Raw genomic sequence first — 12,234 nt, 5'->3', positions numbered from 1 at the left:
TCTTGAACTTCGACTTGATGCTGTGGCTATTTAAGCTACAGCACATAACCAAGGAGACATTATCCAGTACATGTTGTAAGATAAAGCCAACAAATCCTTCGCTTGGAATGTGCAGGCCTGCCCACTTTTTTTTTTCCATCAAGGCACCAAAAACAGAATTCAGCTCTAAAAATACGAGAGCTCAGAGCCGCCTAATCGGGGCGAAGGGCTCACAAATACGGCAAAAACCGACAGAGTGGTTTCACAACTCTCCTTCAGCTATGTCAATTCCCTCGTAAACTCTTAGCAGAGAAGATAGAACTGTCAAAAAGGGGATTAAAAAACTTGAAATGTGTAGAAATCCTTCAGAAAATGTGTGAGTGGAATTGGAAGCACACACACACACACACACACCGTGACTGATTGTCCAAATCCAACAGATGTTTTTAATAGAGAAGACAAAAAGAGACTGTATCTCCATCGGTGCTCTTTTGGAGGTAAACTAAAAAAAAAAGGGCTAATAATGTACTGCGGAATTCTAATCTCTGCTTGATAGATGAGCGGGCAGTATTTACTTTAGTCTGTTCATCACTAGGACTTCTATTCCAGGACCATCTCTAAATGTATTTAAGGGAAATAGGTAAAGATAAAGTTTAAGGTTCTCCTCACACGTATGTGCTGGTCATTCCTGACTCTAGGGGGTGGTGCTCATCTCCATTTCTAAGCCGAAGAGCCAGCGCTGTCCGAAGATGTCTCCATAGTCATGTGACCGGCATGATTAAATGCCGAAGGCGCACCGAACGCTGTTCCCTTCCCACCAAAGGTGATTCCTATTTTTCTACTTGCGTTTTTTACGTGCTTTCGAATTTCTAGGTTGGCAGAAGCTGGGACAAGTAATGGGAGCTCCCTCTGTTACGCGGTGCTAGGGATTTGAACCATCGAGCAGCTGACCTTTCTGATCGACAAGCTCAGCCTCTTAGTCACTGAGCCACGGCGTCCGTATTAAGTATTAAGAAAATAGTAAAAGATAAATATTTATCTAATCAATGTCATGCTTAATGGAAAAGGTTTCCCCTTGTTTGTCTACTGTTGCACTGACTCACTGTGGTTTCTTTTTTAGTAAACATGGACGTGTTTCTGCTGTGATACATCGAGGTTGATGTAAAGAATTCAATGTTAATGCTAACTTGGAGGTGAGACTACATTGGGGGAGGGGGAATTATGAGGGCTTTCAACCTTTACGAAACAATAAAGGCCCCCATTATGGATCCATGTCTTTGTTGAAGAAGTAGACCATCTCTTAAGCCACTTCATGGTGGCCTTCGATAAGCCATTTTCACAACAGTCATGAAAATCTGATTTGAGTTCCTCTCAAGCTAGCTAAAGATTGTTTCCATGATCTCCAGAAAATGGTTAGTCTTAGGAAGCATGATATACACTGAAGTTACACCTAGTTGTTCTTACCACCACCAGATAATATGAAGCAGCTCTCTCATGTGGCAGATTTTGCATATTATGATTTCAGTGGACAACATATATTTTGCTTGGACAACCAAATCTCTTAGATGGGCCCTGTTTTTTAGCTAGGTGGAATGGGATTTAGCTAGAATGGATGCCAGGGTCCCAAGTATTAGACCAAACGCAATCAAACCTCTGAGGCTTAGGTGTTCCTCAAAGTACAGAATTATTAGGCAAGTCATATTGGCACATCTGGTGAAAACCCAACTCTGAAGATCCCATGGTTTTCCTCACCCACATTAAAAATCAGATCTTTCTTCCCAGTCCACATGTCCATCACATAGTCCAATCTGGTCACAACCCCAACCCCAGTTGATTTCAGTCCATGCCTCCCCAACACCTGGTGAGAACGCCCTCAGTTCCCAGGAGAAAGAATTTTATTTTGGCTGCAAGTCCCCAGCTATCTCTATTTCCCCCCCCCCACTTCCTCTTCCCACCAGCTCCACCCAGCATAGCTGGGACAGCCCTGAAGATGTTTCAAAATGGCTTCAGGATGGACAATGGAATAGTAAGGAAAGCTTGTTGTCTCTGGAGGTATTTAAGAAGATTTTGGACCAGGGGTGAAATTCAGCAGGTTCTGACAGGTTCTGGAGAACCGGTAGCGGAAATTTTGAGTAGTTCAGAGAACCGGCAAATACCACCTCTTTGCTGGCCCCGCCCCCATTTATTCTCTGCCTCCCGAGTCCCAGCTGATCAGGAGGGAATGGGGATTTTGCAGTATCCTTCCCCTGGCACGCCCTCCAAGCCACACCCACAGAAGTAAAAAATTTGAATTTCACCACTGGATTGGTCAGATATTTGTCCAGAATGGTATAGACCAGGGATATCAAATTCAAGGCCCAGGGGCTGCGGGGGCCCTCCTGAGCTTCATTTTCACTAGCAGGGGGTTGCAGGAGGCCGTCACAGCTGAAAATGGAGCTCGGAAGCCGTTTTCACTGCCAGAGAGCATGGGCCACCACTGGGGCCCCTGACGTGAGTGACGTAAAGCTGGCCATGCCCATCCTGCCTTTGCTAACACCGGGCGCCCGAGGTCAGACACAACTGTGATGTGGCCCTCAATGAAAACGCGTTTGAAACCCCTGGTATAGGCTCTTCTGCTTGAGCAGGGGGTTGGACTAGAAGACCTCCGAGGTCCTTTCCAACTCGGTTATTCTGTGTCCTGTGAACAGCCTCCCTCACCTTTCCCTAAGGCAAGCTCTCTGCTGAAGAGTTGGACACTTGATTTTAGCAAATATAATCCGGATGTTTGTATCAGTTGGCAGCTATTAATCCCAGATTGACAGCACATGAACTAAGAATGTTTATCATTGGTGGTTATACAAGAGGGCTGTGTTTAGGCTTTTTATGTTTATGCAATGAAATAACGTTTAATCAGAAAATATCTAATTAGAAGAGCAGAAAAAACAACATTATCAAGAACAGTGCCACGCTCTGCAAAACGGCTCCCACTCTCCCCAATACACACTAAATATGGTCACAAACATTAACAAAGCCGACCAGTTTTCAGCATAATCCTGTTTCGAACAAGCCCCTTTTGACTGATTTCAACTCCTTTGCTTTTAATGGTCACTTTTGAGCTTTCAAAACAAAGCGTACTCTCAATATTTGTACTCATTATTTTCCTTGGACATGAACGAGCTCAGTACATAAAACCCTGCCTTTTACCCAATCCCGTAGGTTAAAAAATGAGAGGGATTTAGTTCTGTTTTGACTACAACACCAAATTCCACTTGGAAGGAAATAGCAATAGCAGTTAGACTTATATACCGCTTCGTAGGGCTTTCAGCCCTCTCTAAGCGGTTTACAGAGTCAGCATATTGCCCCCAACAACAATCCGGGTCCTCATTTCACCCACCTCGGAAGGATGGAAGGCTGAGTCAACCCTGAGCCGGTGAGATTAGAACCGCTGAACCGCAGATAACAGTCAGCTGAAGTGGCCTGCAGTACTGCACTCTAACCACTGCACCACCTCGGCTCTAGGAAAGGGATGCTATCGTGTGTGATGGCAAACCTATGGCACACATGCCAGAGATGGCACACAGAGCCGTCTCTGTGGGTACATGCACCGTCACCAGCTGATTTTCTGGTTTCTGGAGCGCACTGGCCAGCTGGTCTTTGGTTTTCCGGCACTCTGGTGCATGCCCGGACCGGTTTGCCAAAAAGGTTCACATCCCTGCTATAGTGAGTCAAGGACTGAAACACCTTTCCCCAATTAACCATGTGCTGGTTGCTGTCACACCTACTGGACCAGGATTGTCCAATCTTGGCAATTTTGAAGAGTTTTTGGACTTCAACTGACATGGCTGCAGTGGTGGTATTCAGCCAGTTCGCACCTATCCGGGAGAACCGGTTGGTAACTTTCTAAGCAGTTCAGAGAACCGGTTGTTGGAAGAAATCTCCTTTTGTTTTTTTCCACTTTACGGGGCTAATCCTGTAAGGATTGGGGTCAGGTGGGGTATTCTGATATAGGTCATGGGCCGAGCTCCTGATCAGAGACGGTTTGGTAACCCTCTCTTGTTAAAGGTTTCTTGCTCAAGGTTCGAGGCCTCTTGCTTAATTTCAGTCCAGTCTTGTGGCTGATCTTTGGATAGTCTCCAGATCGCCTTCTTGCGTCATCCTGGCAGAAGGCTAACTTCCTTGGCCTCTGTGACTTCTCTTCTGTAAACTAGGATAATTGTGAGTAATAGCCAATCATTCCAGCTCTCTTGCTTTCTGTTCTTTAATGAGTTTCCAGTATGTAAAGGTTCTAATTCCCAAGAGTTTTTCCAGGTCAGGAGGTGGCTTTACCGGTCTGAGAATTGATGGTGTTTCGTGATAGGGTTTACTGAGATGCGGGCATCTTTTTTCAAAACATATATATTTGGCTGAAGGTAAATTGGGGTGGCTACTTTCTGAGTGCAAATCAGTTTCCCCCTGTATGTTTGTTTGTTTGTTTAAAACAAGTGAGCATTGTTTAAATAAGAGAGCTGCGGTGGCCCAGTGGTTAGAATGCAATACTGCAGGCTACTTCTGCTGACCACCCGCTGACTGCAGTTCAGCAGTTCGATTCTGACCGGCTCAAAGTCAAACTCAGCCATCCTTCCGAGGTGGGTAAAATGAAGACTCAGATTGTTGGGGGCAAGAGGCTGACTCTGCAAATCGCTTCGAGGGGGCTGGAAAGCAATAAGTCTAAATGCTATTGCTTGAGAAGGAAGGAAGGAAGGAAGGAAGGAAGGAAGGAAGGAAGGAAGGAAGGAAGGAAGGTGATTAGAATGCAGTATTGCAGGCTGACTCTGCCAACTGCCAGCAGTTCAACCCTGATGGGGCTCAATGTTGACTCAACCATCCATCCTTCCGAGTTCATTAAAATGAGGACCCAGATTGTTGGGAGCAAGAGGTTGCCTCTGTAAACTGCTTAGAGAGTAGTAGGACAAGAAGCGATGGGTGGAAACTAATCAAGGAGAGAAGCAACTTAGAACTGAGGAGAAATTTCCTGACAGTTAGAACAATTAATCAGTGGAACAGAAGTTGCCTCCAGAAGTTGTGAAAGCCCCAACACTGGAAGTCTTTAAGAAGATGTTGGATAGCCATTTGTCTGAAACGGTATAGGGTTTCTTGCCTAGGTAAGAGGTTGGACTGGAAGACCTCCAAGGTCCCTTCCAACTCTGCTATTGTATTGTATTGTATTGTATTGTATTGTATTGTATTGTATTGTATTGTTTCCAATGTGACCCCTGTGGACCAGATCTAGAATAGAATAGTATAGAATAGAATAGAATAGAATCTGTTCAAAACACAACTGGACTTTCTTGGTTTTTAACAGCCATGACTTGGATGATTGAGACTCTCAATGTCTTTTGGGACAAACACTCTTCAAAAAAAAACCCAAGAAAGTCCAGTTGAACAGAACCTTTGGGAGATGAGAAACTCATCTCAATAACACTGGAAGGTTGAAGACTACAACGGGCCATCAACCCTACAACCTGCTCCAGCTAGATTCTTCTCTACCTTCTATCCTTCATCCACCCAAGGGCCATTCGTTCCCCCCGGGGGAGGGTGGAGGGAGAATCCAAAACATGACTAGATTTGCAGTTAAATATTTACTGTCTTTTTATTTATCATTTGTTTGCATTGCGTTTCGGAGGAACCCTTGAAAGAATACAAATAATTATTGTAACCGTCTCATTTTCAACGGCCCTTGGACTCAGACCCCACAACACACTCTCAAAATTTCCATCGGTCTACTTCAAAGATAAACTCCCCAGCTACTAAATGCGGAAACAATTCTCAGTTTCGAGAATTTCTTTTTTAAAAAAAAATTACGTCAATTCACCAGCTTCCATTTTTAACGGTCCGCTGGAGAGCATGGTCCTCCTTCCCATCTTACCTTTGAAAGGAACTTGTGGTTGACCATGAGAGTCACGAGTCCCGCACAGCAGACCAAAGCACTGGAGCTCGATAAGCCGGAGCTTGGAGGAATCGTGCCTTCCACGAGGCAATTAATTCCGCTCGGATTCCTCAGGTTGAAGTGATCCTGAAAAGACAAGATAAATCGATCTCACTGTTTCAGAAGAACTAAACCGCTGTCTTCTTCGTGGGACAAGGAAAGCTGGTTTTTGTACTACAAGATGTCCTCAGCCAATGATGGTGAACCTTTTCGGCACAAACTGGAACGGGCGTGCATGGACGCCAGCTATCTGATCTTCATGCAAGCCGGAGTGCGGGAAACCCAAAGACCAGCTGGTCTTCAGGGTATGCAACCATGGGCCAGCTGATCTTCGTGCAAGCCGGAGTGCGGGAAACCTAAAGACCAGCTGGTCTTCAGGGTATGCAACCATGGGCCAGCTGATCTTCGTGCAAGCCGGAGTGCGGGAAACCCAAAGACCAGCTGGTCTTCAGGGTATACAACCATGGGCCAGCTGATCTTCGTGCAAGCCGGAGTGCCGGAAACCTAAAGACCAGCTGGTCTTCAGGGTATGCAACCATGGGCCAGCTGATCTTCGTGCAAGCCGGAGTGCGGGAAACCCAAAGACCAGCTGGTCTTCAGGGTATCCAACCATGGGCCAGCTGATCTTCGTGCAAGCTGGAGTGCGGGAAACCCAAAGACCAGCTGGTCTTCAGGGTATGCAACCATGGGCCAGCTGATCTTCGTGCAAGCCGGAGTGCGGGAAACCCAAAGATCAGCTGGTCTTCAGGGTATGCCAAGGTGGCACAGTGGTTAGGGTGCAGTACTGCAGGCCACTTCAGCTGACTGTTATCTGCAGTTCAGCGGTTCTAATCTCACCGGCTCAAGGTTGACTCAGCCTTCCATCCTTCCGAGGTGGGTAAAATGAGGACCCAGACTGTGGGGGCAATATGCTGACTCTGTAAACCGCTTAGAGAGGGCTGAAACCCCTATGAAGCGGTATATAAGTCTAACTGCTATTGCTATTGCTATTGCTATTGCTATGCAACCATGGGCCAGCTGATCTTCGTGCAAGCCAGAGCAAAGAATCTTCTCATCCAAGAAGCTTCTTCTGACAGGATAGTGGGGAATGGGAGGATTTATATTCCTTGCAGACAGCTGGTAATTTGAATCAAGAAGCAGCTTCTTGGATGAGAAGTGAGACATCTTCAAAAGAAAAACAAGAAAGTCCAGTTGCCCCTTGAAAAAGCAACTTTGGGACAACCATGACCTGGATGACTGAGAATCTCTTCAGACTTTTAGCTATACAATTTGGGGTGAACACACTCTTTGAATGATGTGGGAGGAGGAATCGATTTCCAGAGGAAAAATTGCAAACTGCAGGAACCAGGAGCACCACTCAGGTGACCCTCAGGACACAAATAAACCTCCAAGTGGCCTCAACTACCCTCTAAAAGGATGCAAATGACTAGCTTTCTGGAAGGAATATATATCTTTCCATTCCCCCTTATCTTGTCAGACAGTGGTGGGATTCAAATTTTTTTACTTTGGGTTCTATGGGCATGGCATGACTTGGTGGGCATGGCGTGGCTTCTGGGCGTGGCTTGGTGGGCGTGGCGGGGAAGGATATTGTAAAATCTCCATTCCCTCCCCACCCCACTAATCTGCTTTCCAGCTCCGTTCTCCTGTGCAGAGCAACAAAAGAAGACCCAGCCGATCAGCTGGGACTCGGGAGGCAGACAATAGATGGGGGCGGGGCCAGCCAGAAGTGGCATTTACCAGTTCTCCAAACTACTCAAAATTTCCGCTACCGGTTCTCCAGAAGTGGTCAGAACCGGCTGAATACCGCCTCTGCTGTCAGAGCTGAAGAAGCTTCCGGGAGTGAGAAGTGAAACATCTTCAGAAGAAAAAATAAACAAGAAAGTCCAGTTGCCTACCTCCTGAAAAAAAAAAAAGCACTTTTTGGACTGACTGTATTCATTTCTGAATACCTCAAGTGGTCTTAGGAACGCTTTGTTGTTCTGCTGGTTAGGGATTTATTTATTTTTCCAAAGGAGAAGTAAAAATGGATACTAGATGCTGTGCAATCAGTTATTTTAGGATGCTGTAAATTCACAAACCGTTCCACGGGCTATTAGAGAAGCCGAAAAACTGAACTATTGCCCGAGTTAAACTTAGCAGCCAATTTAACACAGATTAGAGATCTGCTCTTCAGATGTCTTAAGTTATTTTAGTGGTTATCCAGAAGACAGTAATTGCTGTCCAGGCTGCCTTGTCAGTTCTAAAACGTGACCCTTTGTGTCTGTTTCAATTCGGCCAGGAAGCATGATGGCCATTGCTCTCCTCCTTACAACTTTGCTCTTATCAACTGCGTCATTCCATAAAACCATTTCTTCCCTAATTTTGGCTGCATTGTTTCTCTCCCTGTGAGCTCCGAAGATAAAAAGCTCTTACATTCCCTGACCTCAAAGGTTTGGAAAACCGCAATCACTTGCTCTGCGAGGAATTGACGTGTATTTCTGATCCCTAAGAAAAGTATATCAGATTGTTATTTTTATTACCATTGCAGATGGAATGGAACCAGTGGAAGCTGTTTTGGCCTGGATGCGGGATTCTATTTTAAAAGGAATTTCGAGGAAATTTTCTCATGTGATTTCCTGAAAATCGCCTGCAACTTGCATGGTGCTCTTTCCCTTTTTCCCATCAATCTGCCTGATTTTTGTTCCCAATGTGACTTAAGTCATTTAAATATGAAATGTCAAATTAAGTAGAAAAATGTGTTACACTCGGCATCCAAAGAAATGCAGCATAAAACCTGCAGCTGAGTCTAATGGCTGGATGCCTAGATACAATCATCAGGGTACATATATTTCCTGAAGATAGCTTTTGAGAACATTGTAATTGTGTGGCGCTTTCTGGGGGCTGAACAATAAAATCAACTGCAGATTTGAACCTAGAGTGTAGTATAATTAATACTACAATTGGAAAACAGATATAGTTGTTGGCAGGCATTTTTATAATGAAAGACCAAGATAAGCCACTGAGCTGAAATTGATTGCAAATTGCAGGATAATAGCAATAGCATTAGACTTATATAACTCTTTATAGCCCTCTCTAAGCGGTTTTACAGAGTCAGCCTATTTGCCCCCAACAATCTGGGTCCTCATTTTACCGACCTCGGAAGGATGGAAGGCTGAGTCAACCCTGAGCCGGCCAGGATTGAACTCCTGACTGTGGGCAGAATTAGCCTGCAATACTGCATTCTCACCACTGCACCATGAGAAAGGAGAATGAGAAAGGGACTTGAAGGAAGGAAGGAAGATGGTTAGAGAGCAATACTGCAGGTTAGCAATAGCACTTAGACTTATATACCACTTCACAGTGCTTTACAGCCCTCTCTAAATGGTTTACAGAGTCAGCTTCTTGCCCCCAATAATCTGGGTCCTCATTTTACCCACCTCAGAAGGATGGAAGGTTGAGTCAACCTTGAGCCTGGCGAGATTTTAACTACCAACTTACAGGCAGCTGGCAGGCAGCAAAAGGAACCTGTAGTACTGCGCTCTAACCACTGCGCCACCATGGATCATGTAACATAAGCAAAATATTGTATATATTTCATTTGTATTAATTGTCCATATCAGTTGTTCTCCATTTTACTTTCTATATGATCTTGTCATTGATGAACTAAACAAGAGACATGCATGAACTTAGGTCAACCTATTCTCCAGAGCACTAGAAGTCAGGACAAGAAGCAATGGGTGGAAACTAATCAAGGAGAGAAGCAACTTAGAACTAAGGAGAAATTTCCTGACAGTTAGAACAATTAATCAGTGGAACAACTGGCCTCCAGAAGTTGTGAATGCCCCAACACTGGAAGTTTTTAAGAAGAGATTTGCCTGAAGTGGTGTAGGGTTTCCTGCCTAAGCAGGGGGTTGGACTAGAAGACTTCCAAATGTAACTCTCCTATTCTATTCTATTCTATTCTATTCTATGTCAGTTGTTTGGGGGATTCTGGGAGCCGAAATCTTAAAGTGATTGAGGTTTCAATCACTTGGTGAGAAAACCTTGGAGGCCCAGTCTATTAATTGGCTTTAACTCTACTCAACTGATCCTCTGAATTCCAAAGCTTTATATATTCAGTGCTGTTTGGCAATCCTGATCGAATCCAGTACCACAAAATTCTTATGTTTGCACATGCTTATATTACTAAGAAAAACTGGCAATCTGCAGAAGGCCTGATCTGTTTTAGAAAGACTGAGTCCCCTTCAACCCTCTTGACATGCTTCCAGCAACAGCAAGACTCCTGCAACACCCACCGAAGAAGACAGCTCAAGTTAAAGACGTTCTGTGCACTAAATTGCCCACAATTTTTTTGTAAAAAAAAACTCCTTTTAGGCACACAAAACTACTTGCTATGAGGCCACCTCTGACAATTTCCCAACAGGGAGAAATCCATCAGATTGTTAACCAGAAATGGATTAGCAGACGTTCCTTTGAAGATGGATCAAACTTTCACATTTATTATGGAATATGTATATGGAGTGAGGACGAAGCCTCTGACTCAAAACTGAAGGGTTTTTTTTTCTTAAATTCTGTTTTGCTTCGTTTTATTTATGGAGCCTGGGCAGGATGTTTCTTTCCAGTGGATAATGTGCTCAGTTTAATATAAACAGATTGTGCCACGGGAGGCTGCCTTAGGTTTTAAAAATAATTTCATATACAGGAAAAGTAGCACCGGAATTTCCAAGATGCAGTTTGACAGCATTTAAAAGTGCAGATCACAAAAAAGAAAGAGCTATGATTTATAATGCTAAACATTAAAGGGAAAGGTTCCCCTTGCATATATGTCCTAGTCGCTTCCAAACTCTAGGGGGTGGTGCTCAACTCCGTTACAAAACCAGAGAGCCAGTGCTTTCCGAAGACGTTCTCTGTGGTCATATGGCCGGCATGACTCAAGGCCAAAGGGGCACGAAACACTGTTACCTTCCCACCAAAGGTGGTCCCTATTTTTTCTGCTTGCATTTTTATGTGCTTTTGAACTGCTAGGTTGGCAGAAGCTGGGACAAGTCACGGGAGCTCCAGGTGCCATCAGCTGGGCAATGTTGGCTGGCGGCGCCTTGGAGTAGGGCCTTCTCTGTTGCCGCTCCGGCCCTATGGAATGAGCTACCCCCAGAGATCAGGACCCTACCCACTCTCATGGCCTTCCGAAAAGCTATCAGAACCTGGCTTTTCCGGCAGGCCTGGGACGGTTGACCCCTTGATTGAGGTCCAGCCCCGCTTAGACTGGGTGCATGTTGTGTTTCTTTTTAATCTGTTGTGTCTTATTTGTTTTTAATCTTTTTAATTATTTCTTATTTCTGTAAGCCGCCCGGAGTCCTTCGGGATTGGGCGGCCTATAAATTCAATAAATAGAAATAAGTAGAAATAGCTCACTCCATTACGCAGCACTAGGGATTCGAACCGCTGAACTGCTGAACTTTCTGATCGACAAGCTCAGCATCTTAGCCACTGAGCCATGTTAACATTACACCTTATCTATTCAATAGTTCCTATTATTAAAGCACGGTTAATATAGCAACTTGGTACACATATTATGTGCTATCTGCATGTTTTTTTTAAAAAAGAAAAACAGCATGCATTTAATTTTCTAACACAGTGTTTTTCAACCACTGTGCCGCGGCACACTAGTGTGCCGTGACATAGTGTAAGGTGTGCCGTGGGAGAATTACTTTATATATAGTCAATATAGGCACAGAGTTAAATTTTTTTAACATTTTCTAATGGTGGTGTGCCTCGTGATTTTTTTCATGAAAAAAGTGTGCCTTTGCACAAAAAAGGTTGAAAAACACTGGTCTAACATACTGCCTGTATTAGAACCTTTGAGTTCTGCTTTTCCTTTTGCGGAAAGTTTCGAAACTTTTCAACTGAAGTGACTTCACCTGTATTCCTTTGAACCCACAGAGGAAATAGTCATGCCATAAAGGTTGAGTTTGCTTTATTTGGATGTCGTTGGCATCTGCACCGAAGTCCCTGGGAAATAAACAGAGAAAAGAGAAATTGTTTCAGAATATTCTCGGCTGTGCATAAGCCACTCGTAAACATCTACTGCCCCCTGCTGGCCAAGAAACCAGCTTTTTTTTCTCCCTCTCTCTCTGCCTTGACTTATGACCACAGATTTCTCTTCTGCCCCAAATTTCTGTTGCTAAGTGAGACACTTGCTAAGTGAGCTTTGCCCCAATTTACGACCTTCCTTGCCACAGTCACTAAGTGAATCACTGCAGTTGTTCAGTTAGTAACACGGTTCTTAAGTGAATCTGGCTTCCCCATCGGCTTTACTTGTCAGAAAGTCGCAA

At 44.4% G+C, this 12,234-nt stretch overlaps 1 protein-coding gene across 1 annotated transcript in view; it reads right to left on the bottom strand.

Moving 5' to 3' along the window:
• GALK2 (galactokinase 2) overlaps positions 1–12,234 on the bottom strand; it is a 48,837-nt gene that overhangs the window by 24,614 nt on the left and 11,989 nt on the right. Inside the window, exons 4-5 of the mRNA XM_032232871.1 lie at positions 11,821–11,911; positions 5,864–6,010 (exon numbers count right to left, since the gene is read on the bottom strand). Coding sequence (XP_032088762.1) covers positions 5,864–6,010; positions 11,821–11,911 — 238 coding nt within the window. The remainder of the gene's footprint in view (positions 1–5,863; positions 6,011–11,820; positions 11,912–12,234) is intronic.

This window comes from Thamnophis elegans, chromosome 16, assembly GCF_009769535.1.
Source record: "Thamnophis elegans isolate rThaEle1 chromosome 16, rThaEle1.pri, whole genome shotgun sequence".
NCBI classification, from domain to species: domain Eukaryota; kingdom Metazoa; phylum Chordata; class Lepidosauria; order Squamata; family Colubridae; genus Thamnophis; species Thamnophis elegans.
This window is presented reverse-complemented; position numbering and strand designations above follow the sequence as displayed.